The sequence below is a fragment of the Taudactylus pleione genome, unplaced genomic scaffold (assembly GCF_031769625.1).
Source record: "Taudactylus pleione unplaced genomic scaffold, aTauple2 ptg000108l, whole genome shotgun sequence".
Taxonomy (NCBI): Eukaryota; Metazoa; Chordata; class Amphibia; order Anura; family Myobatrachidae; genus Taudactylus; species Taudactylus pleione.
In genome coordinates, this window is record NW_028284510.1 from 1,691,138 (window position 1) to 1,713,868 (window position 22,731).

General features: G+C 42.6%; 1 protein-coding gene across 1 annotated transcript in view; it reads right to left on the minus strand.

The window, feature by feature from the left end:
• Positions 1–9,229, minus strand: part of LOC148525424 (sialic acid-binding Ig-like lectin 13) — a 42,175-nt gene extending 32,946 nt beyond the window's left edge. Inside the window, exons 1-3 of the mRNA XM_088470929.1 lie at positions 9,195–9,229; positions 8,284–8,297; positions 2,431–2,793 (exon numbers count right to left, since the gene is read on the minus strand). Of these exons, the coding sequence (XP_088327055.1) occupies positions 2,431–2,793; positions 8,284–8,297; positions 9,195–9,229 (412 nt within the window). The remainder of the gene's footprint in view (positions 1–2,430; positions 2,794–8,283; positions 8,298–9,194) is intronic.
• Positions 9,230–22,731: the final 13,502 nt, after the last annotated feature.

Genomic DNA, 22,731 nt, shown 5'->3' on the forward strand with positions numbered 1-22,731 from the left:
AAATAAAGACCCTTAATGGATCACGGGGGTGATTTACTAAGCAGCAATTATGTGTGGTTTGCAAATAAACCATATGTGGTTTTCAGAGCCTCGAACAGTTTAGAAGCTGAAAAATAAAACTTTATGCAATGTTAAAAACCTTTATGCAATATAAAAAAGGTTGATACAAATTTTAATACAGTCACATAGAGATGTGCAGGCTTGGATTGGTTTGGATTTTCCCGCCAAGCTCAGATTTTTCTTGCCAAATATTGGGTCTCAGAAAGAAGCAAAACATCATCTTTCATGGACAACATCAACTTTCATGGCCAAAAGTCCATGAAAGATGTCTTTTGTCCATGAAAGATGATGTTTGTTCATGAAAGATGACGTTTTGCCTCTTTCTGAGACCCGATATTTGGCGGGAAAAATCCGAACTTGGTGGGAAAATCCAAACCGATCCGAGCCTGCACATCCCTACATTCATGTGATATTTCCTAAATTCGCAATGTGAATTTAGACAAATATATCACACCACTAAGCATTTTAAATGCGTATTGTGGTAAATAGGCCCCTCTCTATGATATATCTCTCACACCTTTGAAAATTGCCATATACCAGTTAGAAGTGTTTTGAACTTAATGCCAAAATAAATATATTACTCTATCTACTCTGGTTAAAGGCCTTTTTAAAGGAGCAATTGAATGCACTGGAGACTGTAATATCTAGCAGCAGTGTGGTGTCTAGGGTGTCTATTTACTAAGCCTTGGATGAAGATAACGTCAACGGACATAAAGTCCCAACCAACCAGCTCCTAACTGCCATGTCACAGGCTGTGTTTGAAAAATAGTAATAGTGTAGTATCTATTGCACTTCCCCTTGTGGTGTAGTAATGGTGTCTAGTGGTTAATGGATATTCAACCCCTGGTGGTGTATGGATATATTCTTACCATATGTTGAATGAGGTACTACATAAATTGAGCTCCATTGAGCAATATGACAAATGTTTAATAGGGTATATACATAAATGTAAATCAGCTTCACAATACACACAATGGTATGCTGTGATGTGGTTTTAACAGCACAAACACTATGGATGGTTACACACAGTGGGATACAGTACAATCTAAAAAATAGTGGTATGAAAGAGTTCAGACACTGATAAGAAGTGACAGGTGGCGTCCCAACCTGTGTAAGTCATTCTTGGTGGCTTCCTCTTCAAAAAACAAGTCTTTTACAGTGGATGCTGGCACTTGGTGATGTGGGTCACAAGTGCAGATTACCTGGTATGTGGGGACTTCTGCTTGCTGGCCGTTTGGAGTAGTTTGGGCTTCTCGCCAGGGATGCAGCAAACGGCTCACCTGGTCCTGGTGGTTCGCTGGGCGTCTACCTGAAACGTTGGTCCATGGTCGGTACAGCAGGGTTGGCGGTGTTCCCGGCAGGGGTATGGAAGGGCTAAGGGCTGAAACGCGTTGGGACCATAAAATACTGAACACTTGTGCCTAACACTGTATGGTTATTGTTCATCCACTGATCACGTGACCACACCATCCATAGTGTTTGTGCTGTTAAAACCACATTGCAGCATACCATTGTGTGTATTGTGAAGCTGATTTACATTTATGTTTATACCCTATTAAACATTTGTCATATCGCTCAGTGGAGCTCAATTTATGTAGTACCTCATTCAACTTAGGGTAAGAATATATCCATACACCACCAGGGGATGAATATCCATTAACCACTAGAAACCATCACTACACCACAAGGGGAAGCACAATAGATACTACACTATTAATATTATCCCCCAAGAGGGCTGGCACCCTCTTATCTAAGTACTGCATACCCCGGCCACTAAACTCCAGTGCACAGGAATACCAAACTTTTGTGTTTGAAAAATGACAGTTAGGAGCTGATTTGCTGGTACTTAATCTCCATTCACTTTATCTACATCCAAGGCTTAGTAAATAGACCCCTCAATTTGAAACACCATTTGTTCTGACTGTAAACTCTTATTTTGTATAATTTGCTGCCACAATAATTGTTGCAATATTATTTTAAATAAAGCAAATAAAAGTAAAATTTTAAATGTATTCATCTAGCTCAGTGTTTCCCAACTCCAGCCTCAGGGACGCAGAGTACATGTTTTACGGATCTCTTTGTTGGATCAGACTTTAAAAGAGCCACAGACGATGCTAATTATTTCACTGAGGAGATCTGTAAAAAATTCAATATTACGGGTCCCTGAGGATTGGAGTTGGAAAATACTGATCTAGCCGTATATATTGTATACTGTGCATTGTTCGTGAAAAGTTTCAACTTGGTTTCTTCTATCTTTTATGAAATAAACAGCCTAATCTATTGGTGGCTTTAGTTTTATCATTCTCTTCCACTTCCAGCTTTAACAGTAATTATAGTATGTTTTATATAACAGTTATATAAGACACTCACCTGTCACAGTCAGAACGGTTTTGTTTGTTACATAATTACATTTGATTGGACTTTCTATTGATTCTTCAAATCTAAAGTAATACGTCCCAGCATCTTTTCTCCTGGCAGCAGTTATGGTCAGTGAGCAGTCTCCGGTGTCTGGATTTCCTGTCAGATGGAAGTTTGGTTTTACCACCTTAGCAGATTTATTATTAGAGGCTACAATCTCCTTATCACTTGTCTTCCAGTATCCTGTGGAATGTGTGAATGTCCTCGTATTGTCAGCAGTAAAAGTACAAGGGATGGTGACACACAGACCCTCCTGTACAGTGACGTCACCATTCAGCTGGACTGAATAACCAGGCGGCTCCTTACATGTGGTATCTATGGAGAGATGTACTAAGTGATTACTCACATACTGACATAATACATTGCAGTACAGCATAATATACACAATGAGAGACATATATAAAGTGACAGACTCGCCTAGATGTAGTATTATAGAACTTTCAGGAACTGACATGTATAATGTTTGTGTATCTTACCTGCCGCAGGCTATATGCATGTTTCATGGCCTTATATGACATCATAGGCCCCAGAATTGGGGTGGGGGGCAAGTGGGTGCCCCTGTATGACATTATTTATTTTTAAAGCCCCCCAAGTGTCCCCATATTGTTATTTTTGCTGGGTCTTTCCAATGAGATCCCTGCTTTTTGCTTAATTTAGCAGGGACATAAAGTTAACAAGTGTAACGACCATCTGGTCAGTTTTGCTACCATTGCATAGTCTATGCTGTGTGTACTGTATTCTCCATGCATTAAGTTAGGGTTACACACCAAAATGCATATTTCATACAGTATGTCTTATATTTTATCATGGCTAACCACAAGTTTGCTGTTAATTAATAATAAACACATGAGGTCATTATTGAAAGCAAAATGTACACTGAGTAGTGGATGCTGAGATACAGTAAAATATATTTAAAGTAATCAATGATCAATTAATGAACTGGCAGCATCTGTGCTCTAATCAGCACCAGTGGCATAACTTAATCCCAGGTGCCCGGAGGCAAGATAAATGTTGGTGCCCCCCACCCAAAAATTAAAATTACCCCCCCAGCACCTATGCCAGCCCCAGCTGCCACAGCCGCCCCCCTATGCAGTTCCCCCAGTAGTGGTCCCCCTGTGCAGTGCCCTCTGTAGAGGTCCCCGTATGCAGTGCCCGCCTATGTAGTGCCCCCCAGAAATGGTCCCCCCAGTAATTGTTCCCTATGCAGTGCCCCAGTAGTAAGGGCCCCTGTAGTGCCCAGTTGTAATGCCCTTGTAGTGCCCACAGTAGTAATGCTCCCTGCACTGCCCCAGTAGTAATACCCCTTGAAGTGCCCCCAGTAGTAGTACACCCAATAGTGCCCCCAGTAGTAGGCCCCCTGTAATGCCCCCTGTAGTAAGCCCCTGTAGTGCCCCCAGTAAAGCCCCCTGTAGTGAGCACCCCCCCCCCCGCACGCGCACACACACACAAAAAAAATAAATAAAACCCTTATCTTAAACCCCGCTCCAGTGCTGCTGCCGTCCATCCCCGGCGCCCACTCCTAGTGCATTGCGGACCCGGAAGCCGGAGCTCAGGAGTGAGCTCCGGCTGCCGATGGCGCCATGGAGTGGGAGGGAGGGAAGAAGGAGCGTGCACCCGCTGGTAACACACTCAGCGGGCGCCCGGCAAATAGAGGGTGCAGGGGGTGCGACTGCACCCCCTGCACCGCCTGTAGTTATGCCACTGGAGGTGGAGCGCCGATCACCGGCACTCCTTCTCCATGCAGCTCCTCAGCAGTGCCCAGAACGGCCGGGGGACAACGGAACCAGGTGCCCCCTTCAGGGCTGGCGCCCGGCGGCAATTGACTCCAATGTCTCTGGGAGTTCCGCCGCTGATCATTACAGCAATATTCCTGGAAATCAGCATGGTGAATGAGTGTTTGTGGCAGAAACATTTCAAAGATTACTCCAATAAGGTGAAAAGATCTGTGGTGACAGAATCCCTGGTCACCATCAGCAAACACTACCACAGGTCAGCTGATGCCGAGCGGGTCAAGAAAAAAATCCAAAATTTTAGGACCGTCTTCATGAAAGAACACAAAAAGTCAAAGGCATCCAGGAGATCGGGAGCAGGAGCGGATGATTTGCATGTGCCAACCCTGTGGTACTACAATATGATGACCTTCACTTTGGATCAGGAGCCACAGAGGGCATCTTTGAGCTTGTTAAATCCAGAACTATGTGAAGATGAGCATGATGACAAGGAAGAATATAGCAGCAATGATTTGGTAAGTGGAAACACCAAGCACACACCTTGCAGAATGTTCAAGAGTACATATTGTATAAAATATTGCAGTTTTTTTAACTTAATGAAATTATCCAGCCATGACACCATTAAAATATGTAAGCAACTCCTGCTGCCTCCAATGTCCATCTATCCATTTCGTCTGCGTACTCTGGCTCATCTGGCAAAACTGTGCATGTTGGAATTTGCTGGTGGGTTATCCGCCATGGAAGATTATGCAGTACACAGCATGCCATGATGACTCAGTCAATCTTGTCAGTATACAGATTGATAGCCACATGTAAGATCCTGCATCTGTTACTTAAAATCCCAAAGGCACTTTCCACAATCCGGCATGCACATGAAAGGTCTGTAATTGTAAGTTTGCCTCTCTTTTGTGAGTGCCTTTTATAGATATGGCTTCATGATGTTCTCATGTAGTGCAAAGTCCTCATCAGCCACAAAGACAAAATTTAGGCCGTGCTTCGTTTCCTCAGAAGACAGTATATTGAGGGTTTTGGACATCAGCTTCTGGTAGAAAGTAGTCTGCTTAAAGGAGCCACCAACAGAAGATCTACAATTCTTAAGGGGGTATCCACTAGACAATTTAGTTGAACGATTGAATGATAACGAGCATTTGATCGTTCAATCGTTTGAAAATCATTTGCAAAAGTGTCTAAAACGACCAGCGATGCGCGTGCCCGCTGGTCGTTTAGACATCTATCGTCTTTCCAACATGCTGGTCATCCTGACGATATCGTCAGGTTTAGCATGTTTCCAGATGATTGAAGACCTTGCACTGAACAACTGCTCATTCAGTGCAGACTTATCACACGACTGACAAACGACTGAACGATTACGTCGTAATCGTGCAGTCGTTTTCAGACGTTGTAGTGGATACCCACCTTCACCAATGTCCAGAAAAATTAATTCTTAGTTAGCATTGACCACAGCCATTAGTACAATGCTAAAGAATCTCTTGTAATTAAAATAAAAGGATCCGCTGTTGGCAGGTGGGATTAACCACACATCTTTGCCATCTATGGCTCCCTCATAGTTTGGTGGCTCCCTCGTAGTTTGGGAAGTTCCATTGTCCATCAAAATCTTCAGCAATACTTTGCCATTCCTCCACAGTTGTAGGGAATTAGAGCTAAAAGAATACATGTCAACTATTGTAAAATCATCATGTGAACATATTTTTAATATTTTACAGACTACAGCACCTGAACTACCTATCAACTTTTTGCCAGAAGCAAGCTGACTAACCAGCAGCTGGATTGTGAAGCTACAGTCGATGCGAAACCAGTGCCACCAAAGAAGGCTAAATCAATAAGAAGAAAACTGTGGTTGAGGATAAAAAGGATGAAAACTACCAGAGCACAACCCAAGTCCTAACAAGTGCACATGAAGTATTGCGAAAGCCCCCAGATGAGAGGGATGTTTTTGGTTCTAGTATGGCATTTAAGATGTGGCGTGTGAGTCTAGAGCAGAGGGTGCACACTGAGCGCAATGTTTATGACACAATGTCAAAGGGTCTAGCTGGGCACCTTGAAGAAAAAAGTCAGGTAATAATCATCTCTGAGCCTGATACAAATAGTCCAATACAGCCTCCCTACACAAAAACAAGCAATGCTGCATACCCCACACAGCTATGGTGGCCAGTCTTCCACACCCAATCATAGTACCATCTACAGTAGCATGATACATTATGTACCAACTACTCCATCACATTAGGTTAGCCCTACTGACTTAAAATACTACCATTATAGTGACAGTTATATTATATTTTTTAAATAAAAAAATGTTATTGTTTAATATTGTAAAAATGGTGTTACACTGTTATTTAACCAAATTTATACTTTTCAACATTTTGCTGGTTGGTTTAACCAAAACCAAAGTACATGAAAAAGTATAATATGTTATTAAACTGTATCGATATGTTGCAGTGATTTACAGTATGAACGGGTCATGTTGGAGGGTACACACAACTCCTATGATAGTTTTTTTTACTGTAAGTGCCCTCGTTTTTACCTAGTGAATATTTATTAAGCAAACAGGTATAAGCTTGGGCAGGAGTTCAAGGGTTCACTAGGACAAACAGGAACAGAATGATTACAACCAGCAAAGACTGGTCAGAGAGGAAGCCCAATAAAGTCTGAGCAGCCCAATCACTAATAGCTGAGCCCAGCTGCAAGAGGGCCCCTGATCAGGAATCACACTGCAGCCCAGAGATGCCTAGTTTGAAAAGCTTGCTGGCTGCCAGGAATCTGACTGAAGCAACCAGAGCTAACATTAACAGAGAATGGGATCGAAATACCGGTGGCTGTTCAAATCCCGACAGCGGAAGCCCAACCTGAAGAATCCCGACTGGAGCTTGTAAGTAGTTTAACCCTCCCCTCTCCCCACCTTACCCTAACCCTCCCTTAGGGGTGCCTAACCCTAACCCTCCCCGGGGGTGTCTAACCCTAAGTCCCCCTGGGGGTGCCTAACCATAACCCTCCCTTAGGGGTGCCTAACCCTAACCCTCCCCGGAGGTGCCTAACACTAAGTCCCTCTGGGGGCACCTAAACCTATCCCCCCCTTCCCGCACCCTAAACCTATCCCTCCCAGGAGGTGTCTAACCTTAACCTCCCCCCCAGTGGCACCTAACCCAACCCCCCTTTCCCTAACCCAACCCTAACCTCCCCAGGGAGTGCCTAACCATAAGTCCCACCAGGGGTGCCTAAACCTAACCCCCCCTCCATGGCTAACAGCTAGTCTGGCCGGTCTTACCTCGTTCGGGATTTCAGCTAGCTGGATCCCATCATTGGCATTTGTTATGGAAAAGTGTCTCACCAGATAAGGCAGGAAAACTTGGTTTGTAGAGTAGCCTGTGAGGAGGGCAGGATAACTTGGTTAGATGAGTTACCTGCCAGGAGGGCAGGATTTCTTGGCTAGATGAGTTGCCTGCCAGGAGGGCAGGGTTTCTTGGCTAGATGATTTGCCTGCCGGGAGGGCAGGATTTCTTGGCTAGATGAGTTGCCTGCCGGAAGGGCAGGATTTCTTGGCTAGATGAGTTGCCTGCCAGGAGGGCAGGATTACTTGGCTAGATGAGTTGCCTGCCGGGAGGGCAGGATTTCTTGGCTAGATGAGTTGCCTGCCAGGAGGGCAGGGTTTCTTGGCTAGATGAGTTGCCTGCCAGGAGGGCAGGATAACTTGGCTAGATGAGTTGCCTGCCAGGAGGGCAGGATTTCTTGGCTAGATGAGTTGCCTGCCAGGAGTGTAGGATTTCTTGGCTAGATGAGTTGCCTGTCAGGAGGGCAGGATTTCTTGGCTAGATGAGTTCCAGGAGGGCAGGATAACTTGGCTGAAAATAGCTCAGGTGGAAATGTACAGTTTGGTTACACACAGTAGGGCTGAGAAAACTGTAGCTGCTGATTATACAGAGGAAGCACAGACCCAAAGGCTTGGGCCTGCATACACTGAGCACAGCATGTGGATGGTGAATAGTTCAGGTTTAAATGTACAGTTTGATTACACACAGTAGGGCTGAGAAAGCTGTAGCTGCTGATTACACAGAGGAACCACGGACCCAAAGGCTTGGGCCTGCATACACTGAGCACAGCATGTGGATGGTGAAAACAGACAGCAAGCTAACAGCATTCAGCAGATTGGAACAACAGTCTTGAATAATTGAGCTATCTGCTGAAGCCTGGAAGGCAGTATGGAGGGAGACGGAGAATGGTAAATAGAAGCAGCGGCTGAAGTGTAGACAATCATGGAGGATAGCTTGAACAACCAGACCGAGCTGTAGGAGGAAACTCTATAACCGGCGAGGGGGAATGAATCTGGAAGCTACAAATAGGAGGAGCAGCCATTCAGCAGCATATGGAGTATGAGTCACTCTCTGCACAATCCCCGGTGCTTGGTAATCAGCGGAAACGGATTCTGAGTCAGTGTAGGTCCTGAGCCGGTGGGAAACAAGCCGCTCCCATGGCTTGTGACAGGATTAAGATAAGCGTCGGTATTTCGATGCCTATTTTAATACGCGCGCCCGGCATTCACTGTCGGGATTTAGACTGTCGGTCACCTAACTACATCCCATTACCAGGTGTTTCTTAAGTGTGCTTAATCCAGATTCTAAAACCTTGGTAGGGGCACAGAGAGGGGAGAAATGGGTGCAAAGTGCCTGGGCCTTTCCATAGTCCCGGGAGTACAGATGGGGTGTAGTCACGCTCTCTGACAGATTCTACTGACACACTCCCCATCTAGCAAGCAACAGACCAAGGAGAACGCTCATTGACTCTGACATTTTGTAGGAATCTAAGGAAACTTGTGCAAAAACTGATAGGTACATGATATTACAAAACACCATTTTGGCACTTGTGTGTTCAGAAATTAAGCCCAATGTATTTATTACAGTATTATATACTGGAGGAGGTTGCATGCACTGTGGACAATTCTTTGTCAATATGTCACACTTACCTTTACAGAGCAGGGACAGGATGATGATCACATGACAGACGCACATGACGCAGCCTTTTCTCAGCTACTTCCTGATATTTAGTTGAACACAGTGTTTGCCATATATATGATCTGTGAACTCCTGAAATGTAAATGTTAAGAACTGAGAATAATCCTACACATATATATTTGCTCACTCTACGGTACATGCTTCATGGTCAAATCATAGTAATTAGGGGCCAATTTCAGAAAAGTCCAATTGTTAGAGACCTATGTATGGGCAGTTCTCTATCTGGGAGTACGCTCACAGTCCCCCCTAAGCTACCGTAGGATTGACATGCTGCCGCTGTTTGGGGGTGGGGAGTTGGGGGGGTTGGCCAGTTTTTTAAAATTTTACAGATATTTTCAAAATAAAATGTCTTTACCTGACATAGGGCTGCTTCATTAAACTGCGTCTCTAATTTAGCAAAGGACAGCTGAGTATCCCAATTCATGCCCCACTGCACCTGAACAATCCTGGGTTTGGTCCGGGAGCATTAGGCTAAACCCTTATTATTATTATTATTATTATTATTATTATTATTATTATTAATAATAACTAGCTGAAGTACCCGGCCTTGCCTGAGTTTAAATCTTCAAGTTATTAAGTTTTATTATGTGATGTTGTCCAAATCATCCAGTAGAAGGCCCAGAACTGGTTCCCTGGGTCAAAATTCTGCCTAGCACACTCTGCTGTGAAGACCCCACCACTCCATTAGGCATCACAGACAAACAAACAAACAGACCAATGAATTTTATATATTAGATAATCTCTATTTACAAAGTCCGACTTCAAGTTCTAGGCAGGACACATATAATATAATTTGTATTGCAATCGCAGTTATGTTTCACTTTCCTGCACTCACCACTAAATCATGTAAGACCTAAAGTAACCTTATTTCTATTTATAGAGGGATTCGGTACAAAATGCCGACACTCGGGATTCTGGCAGTCATAATCCTAATGCCGGTCTCCTGACAGGGTTAGGATACTGACACCTGTCAGTAAGTATCTTAACCCTAACCGCCTCCCCGCACCCTAAACCTGACCTCCCCCTAGTGCCTAAACCTAACCCTCCCCCTTGTGCATAATTCTAACCCCTAACCCTTCCCCTAACCCCACTAATTACCTCTGGATGCCGGTGCCGGAATTCTTACTGGTGTTGGGATTCTGGCTGCGACATTCTGAGTGTCGGCATCCTGACAGCCGGCATCCTGACAGCCGGCATCCTGACAGCTGGGATTTCAACTACCTCCCTGTTAGAGATGCCATTTGCTTAGTAAACTACTCAAAATATAATGTTCATTGTAATTACCAATTTTAATCCAATCTTAAGGAGATAGATATCACCTACTCTGTATTTATTTACTTTTATTGTACTTTCCATTTTTTATTACTAATAACTTACAATTACAAGAGCTGAAGTTCCTCACTCATTGATTATATAGAAGCTATCTTTACCACATTACTTCCTATTTTCTTTTATTCTTGTAATTCTTGACCTGTTGTACATTCACAACATTTCATGTGTTATAAACTATGTTATTTCTTTCTGTCCACTTCCTATTTTTTGCCATTTTGTTCATATTCTATATTCAATGAATTGTGACCTTAGTAACGCTATCATTGCATAGGGTAGGCTGGTAATGGGCTACTATCACTGCTAGAAGCATGACCTACTCTTTTCAGTCTTGGGGCCATGGAGATGACTTGCATGAGTTAGTCTAGGTGCAAGGAAATTGTGCAAGGTAACAGGTCTACTGTTTGACATGACAGAATTATGTGCGGGAGCTGTCACAGGAAGTATTTAGGTACTGATTGAGCAAATGCAACAGTAAAACTTTTCACCAGTTTCGCTCCCTTCTCTATTTTTCATGGTTATATTCTACTTCCTCAATAATTATAAAATTTTTACTTGTCGCTAATACCCCAAATACTAAGAATTTGATAAAAAGCTGTTATTAAAACTTTTCCCATTATTGTAATTCCTGTATTATCGTGGCAATACAGACTGAAATTTACCAAACATGGGCTTTTTTTGGAGCTCGACAGAATCCCTGACCAGACAGGCATATCTTTAATGGGTGCAAGGTGGGGGACCCATACCACACACCTTGCACCCATACATTATACTTACCCCTCCGGAGTCTGGCACTGGAACTGTAGAAGTCACATTATGCGGGCGCCATGTTGCCAAAGACCTGTGCTTGCATAGTAGAGAAATCACCAGTAAACATGGTGCATGCGCCATGATTCTGGAGACCTGTGCATGCACAGTAGACTCTGGCACAATGCCAGTCTACCTTGCCAGTCTGTGCTGTCGAGAGAGGGAAGGGCCATATGGAGACTGTAAACAGGCCTGCTCCTCTTTTAAACCATCCCTTTACACCTGGAAGGGATTAGGCTGAGTTTTTCCAGCTTCACACATGCCACATTGCTGTTTATAGCTAACACCATCTGAAGAGAACATTACATAGCGGCAGACAGCTTTGCTTCTGAATGCTTGTTAAATTGAGCAGTACACAGCAGAAATACAGGGACTGCAAGATAAATCATTGATTTCCCTGTGGTATACTTGTTCTTATAGAGTTGGAAGCGATGATAACTCTCTTTTATTTTTTTTTATTTTTTTTTTGGGGGGGGGTTGCATATGGATTGAGGAATAAAAGCTTATTTTTTCCTATAAAAACATTTATGGTTCATCAGAGTCTCCAATAATAATATTGAAGCATCATAAATACAGAACAGTCATTCTTAAGTAGGGATGTGCAGGCTCGGATAGGTTCGAGTTTGCACATTGAGTTCGGATTGTTCCCTCCAAAAAAACGGAACTCAGAAAGAGGCAAAATGTCATTTTGCATGGACGAACATCATCATTCCTGGACAAAAGTCCAGGAATGATGATGTTCGTCCATGCAAGATGACGTTTTGCCTCTTTCTGAGTTCCGTTTTTTTGGAGGGAAAAATCCGAACTCAACGTGCAAACTCGAACCTATCCGAGCCTGCACATCCCTATTCTTAAGTATCCATTAGATTAACCTCCTAATTGCCCCACTTCCTAAGGGCCCAACTCTTCCTCTAGTGGTCAAAATCAGTGGCGTAACCAGGGCAGGGCGAGCGAGGCATGTGCCCTGGCGCCGATTTGAGCCCTGTATTTAATGGCTTCAAGTACCCAGTGTGTGTACTGTGGCGTGTGTACTGTAGTGACGCAGTGCACTGTGACCGGATTGGCGCTAGACTTCCCTGTGCCAAGTGGTGGTCCTGTGCTACACAGCTGAGCCCCTTCCCTCCCCCTGAGCGCTTACCCAATAGTGCCAGGTGGAGGGTCGGAGGTGGGCTCAGGCTGTGTATTTACACACACATCACCGCCAGCATGGCGGCGATGTGCGTGTTAATCAGCTGCCAATGAGAGTCAGACAGACTCTCATTGACTGCCGCGGCGCCCACTGCAAGAACCAGGCTGGAGCTCAATCATGAGCTCCCGTCTTCCAGCTCCTACAGTGGGTAATGGGAGAGACGTCATGACGTCTCTCCCATAATGCAGAGCGCGCCATCCCGGAAGGACACAGAGCGTGGATTCAGGTAAGGGTATTTTTTTCTTTTATTTACTTCTGTGTTTGTTGGGGACAGGATGGAGACTACTACTGGGAGCACTGCATCGGGGGGGTAGACTACTACTGGGGGCACTACTGGGGGGTACCTCTACAGGGGGCACTACTGGGAGCACTGCATCGGGGGGGTTGACTACTACTGGGGGCACTACTGGGGGGTACCTCTACAGGGGGCACTACTGGGGAGAACCTATACTGGGGGCACTGCATCGGGGGGGTGGACTACTATGTCGAAGCTGGATAATTGCCTGAAACAGAATCTGTTTAAAATCAAGATCTGCAAGACGCCATTTTGTGACTGGTCGCAAAACACCATTTTAGCTACAACTAAAAAATTCCTTACATTAAATATTCAGTGATGACAAGACAGGTTTTGTAGATTTGTCTGTAACAAATATTTAAGAATACACAAAGACACTAATATACTCAGACAGTGAATTTGGAAACAATTGTTAGGCATTTAAGCTATTGTTAGCCATTGTAGGCCTGGTATCTGATGTGGTTAAGCTAAATAAACCATTATATTTAAGTCTGAGGCTTAAACAAATTAGCCTTACCTATGTGATCTCATCAAGCATCTTTTGATCACATGTGTAAACACATTGCCTGTCATTGTTGTAGTCCAGACAAGTAATACCAAAATATGTAAAGTAAAGCATAAAGAAATATATATATATATATATATATTAATTCATGATAAATACATGCATGCACATAGACAATCACATGTGTATTCACAATGCGTGCAAATATACACACAATTACATTAAAAGGTTCCGCAGTATTATAGGTTAATATTCAGGGTTTTATTTATATCAGCAATGTTGTGAAGTGCATGTTATATGATATCTATGGTTTAGTACATGATAAGCAGACCATGTTTGGTGCCATTCTGATCCGCTGTTTATTTGCAGATCTCCGGTTCTATCGGTGGGGAGATCGCTAAATGCATCTGCAAATTATGAAATATTGAGAGATATCCATTGAAATGCTGTAATGAAGTAGCTAGATTAGATTTGTTTACAGGACACAAAGAGCTGTTGGGAGGCTGAACTACTCAAGTACAAACAGACCAATGAACTATCGTAACAGAAGATTCAAGAAGAAGAACCAATGAAATTATGCAAGCTCATGTCCATTGTATTGCTTATCTCTGTTCGGGTATACAGTCAGGCTCAGCTAGTCAGTCATTTTCTTTTCTTGACGGAGGCTTCATCTTTGATCCAGGATCTGGATCCAGAGAGCCTACGTATGTATGGTATCGACTGTACCTATATTGAATGTAACCTTTGCATATTGTAACCTTTGGATATTGTCATGTGCATTTAAGTACCTTTTTCTTTTATGCTGAATAATAACTTTTTGTGCGTTGGAACAACAACCAAAGTCTGAAAGTGTTTATTGCTGTGTGCGACTATTCATAATGCTATTTAGCGTCATCTAAGGTTTAGAAGTTATAGGCAGGATTCTATAGAGGTTTAAATAGGATTCCATAGTTGGGGGCTCAGAGTGAAATCACGTTACCACTTACACGGTAACACACGGTTAGCGATCTCTCATCAAAAGAGTGGAAAGGCGCCATAAGCGGGAAAGAACGCTTTGCCTTCAAAAACCTGCTACCACTTGGTTGCTGAGAGAGTGCTACTGTCACCGTGTAAGATCAAGGAGTGCTGATTAGAACCAGGGACGAAGAAGGAAAAGTGTGTTTTCCTTCGGTGTTAAAACAGTGTGTTAGGGGGTAAGTCGCACATTAGCGTCTGCATGTTTTCTGTATTGCTGCTGCATGTTCAAAAAGGTCATTGTGTTTTGTAGTGTGATTACATGTCCAAACTTCTGAATTGTACTACTGTGTTTTGGGAAAAGGTTTTATTGTTCTGCGCAGAAGTAGGGTATGTGATTGAAGTGTGTATGTGTGTGAGGGCTACTGTCTAGTTAAGCCCAAAAAGCTAAAGCTACTGTTTAGTTAAGCCGAGCGGAGGTTACTGTCTGGTCAAACCTCAAAGTGTAAACTCAGTAAGTGCCTGACAAGGCCGAGCAAACTACTGGGCAACTGTACAAAGCAGGTACATCGTGGTTTTGGGAAACAAGGTCTTCCCGGTCCGAACACCCATTAATTGCAAAGTCCATTGATCGGTTAGGTTCCTTGGCAAAGCGATTGAACCACATAGTTTGTGTAAACAGTGATTGTGAAGTGGGTGTCATGGGAGTGAAACTGTTGGCAAGGTTAGGGGTTATTGGAATTTCTAAATGCTACCAACGGGAGTAAACTCGAAGTAGGAAGCGATGTGGTAAAGCTTGAGGTGATTTATCATGAGGAAAAAGAAATAACTCACAAAGCAAGTTGTTTTCTTTCCTCACGTTTTGGCTATACAAATGGGCAGGAAAGCGGTGTATAAGCTTGCAGAAGCGAGCGGCTGAAGCTTGGTAATACAGCCGCAAGTAGGGTAAGTACAATAGGTGTTTATTCTGCTGCTCGTTGTGCAAAGCTGACTGTGAACTTTAGAAAGGTTGGCTGTGCATAACGGGAGGGAGCGTGTGAACGTAGCTCTTTCAAAATCGTTCACAGGTCGACGTTTTCCGGAAATTGCATAGCATTGTTCTTAATATGGGTACTAAGCAGTCTCTAGTAATGATCGATGAAGTGCTCCTGATGGAAGGGCCGCAGGGGTCGGCAAGGTATGTAATGTTTAAAAAATATGGTGCTTATGCTACGGCTTATTGTAACATATGGGTCAAAATTACCAAGAAATGTAGAAAGCCTTTTCCCAAGATAGGTAGCTTTGATGTGGAAGTCTTGAACAATGTTGGAGACAGTATTTGCTTGGCGAGGTCTCTAAACAAAAGGGTAAAGTTCAATGATTGTTTGAAGTTGTGGCAGTGTGAAGGGAATATGTGCAAAGCGGAGTGCATGCAATGCAAATCAGCGCCGCGTGCACGGCGGAAGGGAGTGCTGGCACAATGCAAAACAGCATGCATGCACTGCAAAGTAGCGTTGCCAAAAGTACTGTTAATGCACATGCACCACTGCCGCCCTATGAGGATAGTGGTGTAGGTACAGTCGATCACAAAAATCATAAAAATGTAACAAGCAATTTGCACCCTCTTCTGAGTAACTATAAGAAACATGTTTATGATGCAGATAACGAACATGTTGTAATGTCCGCTCTTTCCCATGTTGTAACTTCCGCAGCTACAGAAACTGCTAATCCCATATGTAGTATTCAGAGGCTGAACCCTACACAAGGTAATAAAATCACAGGTAGTGGTGCATTAGGCATTCACCCTGTCCGGACAATAACTGTTCCCAATGGGAATCCGGACACACAGGGTGTAGTGGTCACAAGGGATGTAGCAATGCATTGTCCATGGACAAGGGCGGAGTTACATTCCATAATGATAGACCCTAGGAAGGATTTAACAAGTTGCCAAAAATTTGTAAAGGATTGGGTAATGTTCATGAGCCAACCAACAAGGATTGGCGAGTAGTATTACGGGCATGTCTTCCACACAATACCAATGTGAAAAAGTTTGTCACAGCCTGTGTATTGGATGGAGAATGTCCCATAACTGATGAAGGCAACCAAAATAGTATAACTCATATTGTAGATCAACTGGCCATATTTTCCCCTTTAGTAGTTAATTCAAGTAAAATTTTTACAATTAAACAGAAGGAGAGTGAGTCTGCAGGAGACTATTTTAACCGAGCCCTGCAGACTATTACCCAATATACAGGCATAAAAGATATTAAAGATAACACCCATTACAGGGAAATGACAGTCACAGTACTTATGGATGGTCTTAAAGACGTCCTTAAGAGCAGGGTTCAGACCTCAGGGAAGCTGCAATTGAGCATGACAAAAACATCCTTAAGAAGAGAGAAATGCAGAGTGAGAAACTAATGGCCATTAGTATTCAAGCACTAGGAGTAATACAACAACCACCGCAATGCTTCTAACACACACGGCCAAAATACACAACCCCACACAACTTTCAAACTCATATCCTCATACTCAACCTCAATCTTTTCAACCTCAATCTTTTCATAATTCTTCCCCCACACAACAATAACCTTTCAACACATGTCACATACGGAGGTGTTTTAGATGTAACAGGGAGGGTCACATAATTAGGTTTTGTAAAGTAGGTCAGGGAATCCCTATGTACAAACAGGAGGGACACCCACAACATTCACCTGCTAGCACCATGACCATGAATGCTATCTTAGAAGAAGACAATCAGCTCTAGGGGTTAGGTCACACCTGTAGTCTACAGCCAGCCAGGTTAATTGGGGATACTAGGGAAGAACCGGTAATGGTAATTAATGTAGCTGATACCCAATCTCTGTTCTGCTTTCTTCCCTGTTCCCTAATACCCTGACTGTAGTACCTCTTTGCTTTCACATAGGGGGAGGTGTACAGTACACATGGACATGAGTGCCCCATGGTTTCATAGACAACCCCAGTATCTTCTCCCAGGCCTTATACAACTGTTTACAATCTTTTCAATCTGCCAATGGATCTGTTCTGATACAATATGTGGACAATTTATTGTTGTGCCCTGATTCATTTATGCCATGTTTAAATGATACTAAACTGTTGTGCTTCATCTCTCACACACAGGACACAAGGTTGCTAAGGACAAATGCAGCCATGCCAAGCTAAGGTCAAGTACTTGGGATACTGTCCAAACCAAGGGGCTAAGTCACTAACTAGAGCAGTAGCTATTAATGACAGTGTTTAATTGTACAGAGGGTTGTATACAGATACGGTATCCATAGAGTATAGGGATACTCATTTCACAGGTGATGTCTTTTAAAAAAAAATCATGTGTAAGTTGGTGGGTATTAATAATATCAAGATCACCCCAGACCATTTTTTTATCTGTCCTCCTTTGAGATACTGTTTGACAGGCAGCCTCATGTGAAAATATGATAATGAGGGTACTGTGCAGTGTCTCACGAAGATGAGTAAGAACAACAGAAATTGAAAGTGTTATTATCTAACATGTCTGATGCAAACTGTCATGATGTCAAACCTGGAGAATTTGTTATGATCAGAAATTTCTTGCATTCAGGTTGTCTGATTGATCGGTGGGAAGGTCCATACCAGGTGTTGTTGACGAGTACCACATCCTTGAAGGTGGCCGAGAGAGATACCTGGGTCCATTCCACTCACTGCAGGAAGGTCAACTAACCAGTTGAGATAAAAGGCGGAGACGAGGCTGATAACATGGACCTGTTGATCGCGAGCTTGTTCCGGGAGGATTAAAAGGTTGCAGTGAGATATCTGAGGTAAAGAAATTTGTAGATCCTTGATACAGCAATGGACTGGTCTGCTGTGTTCATTCTTGTATTCTCTTCCAGAGTTTCCATCATCCTGGTTTGTTCGGGGATTTCTGGGTTCTGTGACGGAGGACAGATAAAGGAGATGGGAGCTGATGGCAATATTGATGGAGTGGAGTCGAGAGGAGGAGTGCTATGCCAAACAGGGGAGTGTCTGACCAATCTTAGTACAGTAATTGTTAAGAGATCTGTGATACCTGAAACTCGGGGATAGTGTGAAGGTTTATTTTCTGAAGATTTCTGTATTTGTGAACTTTGTGGGTCCCTAGTTGATGAAAAATGTATCCAACGGTGCCAGCCTAAATATAACCCGTATTGGGCTGGGTATCCTTTAGAGGTTTATCATAACATGGTAGGCAAAGTTTTAAATCAAACTGATTGTTGGGTGTGCTCACACGTGCCTCAGGGACAGCATAATGTAGGGTTGGTGCCATTTCCATTGAATGTTTCAGAAGTTTTAGAATTGCAAAAAGGGAAAACGCTGGATGGAAAATTCCTCTCATCCAAGCCGCCTCATTTTAAACTCCATCAATTTCAAGTAGATAGATCACTTTTATGTTTGAACATAACCAACCCCAATAAACCAGGGAGTTGGGAAGTGATGAGGAATAACCAGACGATGACCTTCTCGCTAAGAGCTGATAATGAGCCAATGGATTATGAACTGTTACGCACAATTAGATCAAACGGGAGACACTTTAGCTATCGGTATACACTTTGTGATACTAAAGAGATGGTTGGTATGGTACCAGAAGGGTATTGTGCCAAGATTATACAACCAGAGACATGTCTTGACCAGATGGGAGAACCTGAAGTAGGGTTATATGCAAGAGAAATGTGTTTAATGACTATGATGTTTTCAATCCCTTATGTTCTCCCTGTCGATGTATATTTTATATGTGGAAGAAAAGCATATAAGTGGCTCTCCCCGAGTTCAGAAGGTTTATGTTATTTGGGAAGAATACTTCCAGAAATTATGACCCTTACACATGGTGAAATGCTTGGTATCCACAAAATCACCCCATCTCCATATCTTCATACACATTATGAACATCGTGACAGAAGAAACATGATACCTGGTGACATACATGCAGCTACACAGTTGATTAGTGATAGAACTGGCTTCCAAGTGTTGGTAGCGCTAGATCCCACCAGGATCACTCGGGGTGCTTTAAATTTTAGATATATCCAAGAAAATTAATAGATAATATCACCGAGATGTATGATGACACATTTAGGTATACAGGTAAAGAGTTAAAAACCTATAAGAAAGGACTTGTGCAACATAGACTAGTGTTAAATTACTTAACAGCTGTCACAGGAGGCCACCCAGTTTGGTGTAAAGTGTTGCACGTACTTTCCAAATAACACCTGTGATCCCAAGGAGGTGATAGACCGGAAGATGGACGAAATTCTGCAGTTAAAATGGGAATTCTGAAAGAACCATAATGCTTCATTGACTGAAGTTGAGGAACAGGTAGAGGAGTGGTTCACATGGTTGAACCCTTTGAAATGGTTCTCGGTCTAGGAGAGTGGGTCCAGAAATTGGTTGCTACAGTGGGTAAACTTCTGATCCTCATAATCAGTGTCATCTTAGTAATTGGCTTGTGTGTCAGATGTGTTCCTAATGTGTTGATGTGCAGGAAATGTACTAGGGCGGACCGAGAAATTGAGATGTTGGTGGTAAGTGATGGAGATATGGATACCAAGGTTAAGGAAGAGCTGTATTACAACCCTGAATTAGAATGTACCTTATGATAATGTAATCCAGATTTTGTATGGTTGTGCATGAATATATATCGATAATGTTATTTTAAAACATCCTAGGTAGTACTGTCCCAATTCCTCCTCAAAACTTCCTTTATAGGTTAGATGAATTCCCACATCCTGCCAATGATCCCTTAAGGATCCACAGATGGCGTATAAGGTTTGTTTTACCCTCCTTGAGATGCATTATCTAATGGTTCAAATGACCAACCTGTGTCATACCATAATAACATTAAACGGTATATTCTCATGCATGGCTAAACAGATTCAAAATAGGTTGTTATAGCGTTTGACTGGCTATCAAAGGGTGGACTGTCGAAGCTGGATAATTGGCTGAGACAGAATCTGTTTAAAATCAAGATCTGCAAGACGCCATTTTGCGACTGGTCGCAAAACACCATTTTAGCTACAACTAAAAAAATCCTTACATTAAATATTCAGTGATGACAAGACAGGTTTTGTAGATTTGTCTGTAACAAATATTTAAGAATACAAAAAGACACTAATATACTCAGACAGAGTGAATTTGGAAACAATTGTTAGGCATTAAAGCTATCGTTAGCCATTGTAGGCCTGGTATCTGATGTGGTTAAGCTAAATAAACCATTGTATTTAAGTCTGAGGCTTAAACAAATTAGCCTTACCTATGTGATCTCATCAAGCATCTTTTGAACACATGTGTAAACACATTGCCTGTCATTGTTGTAGTCCAGACAAGTAATACCAAAATATGTCAAGTAAAGCATAGAGAGAAAAAAATAAAATATATATATATATATATATCAATGAAAATGAACCGCACACAAAACATCAGTCAAAATGCCATATGGGTGCAGGGCAAAAAAACGTAACAGATATATAACCACTACCTAAACGGAAATGGAATCCAGCCAGCACACCGTTTGAAAAAGAATATTATTTATTTTTAATATCCCATAGCGGGGTGAAAAGCCATCAAATAACACTCAAAAAGTATAATGGTACTTAGCATCAGGTATCGATATGCATAGGGGGTGCCATGCTCTGAACCCCAACATTCAGAAGCCCCAACAGCTGTTTCGGATCCTCCTTCCCCAGGGGACTGCTGTAAAATGCCCTTACAAACCAACAGCAAATATACCCAAAAATCATTACCAAAATAGACAACACATGAGCACTGAGACTCACCAAATAATCGCGTCACCTGGCACAAAGGAAACCCGCTCCCAACAGACACAAAGTCTGGACACAGCAGCCGCTCATCGCCATGCTGGACGCCGGCGGGCGGAACCAATGTGACCACGACCAAGTTCCGGGGAAGGCAACAAGGTTCCTAGTAACCGGAAGTGACGCGGCGCCACTATTCCAAAAAAATCAATAACAAACAGATCAAACATACATTATTATCAAACAAAATAAATGGTGATTGAAGCTGGGTCTTCTATCCGGCGCTAACACTCGTGTATATATTTAAAGAATACCAGGCGTACTAGAACATATCATCATAAATTACTGGTCTGTAGCCATGACAACCATTTTTAAATGTATCTCTTTATCACACACTGGGCTTAGTCAGAGCCAATTGCAAGTGTAAGTGGAGTCATTTTTCTGTCTCAACTTCCAACATTTTGCACTAGGCATGTACCTCTTTCCCCTGTGTTTTTATTCGGTCTCTGAGGTGGACGCAAGAGCGGTGTTTGCGCAGTTGGCTGATTTTTTTTGTACTGTATATGCTACTGATTTACACAGCGCATGCATCCCGACAGCTTAGAGATGACAATCACAGTGAGGATTTAGACACTGATTGATTGATATTAAGGGGTATATGTACTAAAATGTGGGTTTTTACAAGTGGAGTTGTTGCCTATAGCAACCAAACAGGTTCTAGCTATTATATTCTAGAAGGTGCTACCTAAAGGATAAGTAAAATCTGATTAGTTACTATGGGCAACATCTCCACTGTTAAAAACCCGCTCTTTAGTAAATATACCCCGAAGTTACCGTTAGTGAGAGTTAATGGGGGAGGGGGAAGTGGGGAGATTCAACTCAGGTGTATCGCAGTCAGTGACAGTGTTCTTGAATGCAGCTTCACTGGCCCCGGTGTCTTACTTCAGGTGGACATTCTGTGGAAGCATAGGGGTGCTCAGAAGTTCTATTGTGTGACCGATGGTGCACCTCTGTACACAGGTGGTGTTTTTGAGATGCTGCTAGTGGGAGTCTCAATACAAACCCCAGAGGCTGAGATATTTTCTCACAGCCACTGTGTACAGTGATGACAGGACTTGCAACCACCTCTGAATCAAGCCCTCAAGCCTCACTCATGACTTTCTGTGACTAAGGGAATTTGATCAGGACTGGAAGGGTCATGTAATTAAAGGGAGTGGGAGTGAATGCTAATGTTAGCACTCATTTGTAAATGCTGTGAAAGATGCTAGTTTCCCTCACTCATCAATACTGAACTTTACTCACCTAGATTTTAACAAGAATTATATATATATATATATTATATATTATATTATATATTATATATATATTATATATGTATATATATATTAGGGATGTGCGCCGGACCATTTTTGCCGGATTTGGATTTGGTTCTAATTCGTCGTCTGGCTTTGGATTTGGATTTTGATTTTTTTACAAAAATTGACAAAAAAAGCTAAAATCACATAAATTGGTCTTTTTTTTCTTCCTAGAGTATTATTAACCTCAATTTCCAGTCAATTTAGACCACCTCACAGCTTATAATATTGTTTTCAACATTATTGGCCAAAGGTTGCAGTGAGCTGACTGGTTACTAAGCGACAAAGCAGCGGCATAATGACACAGACA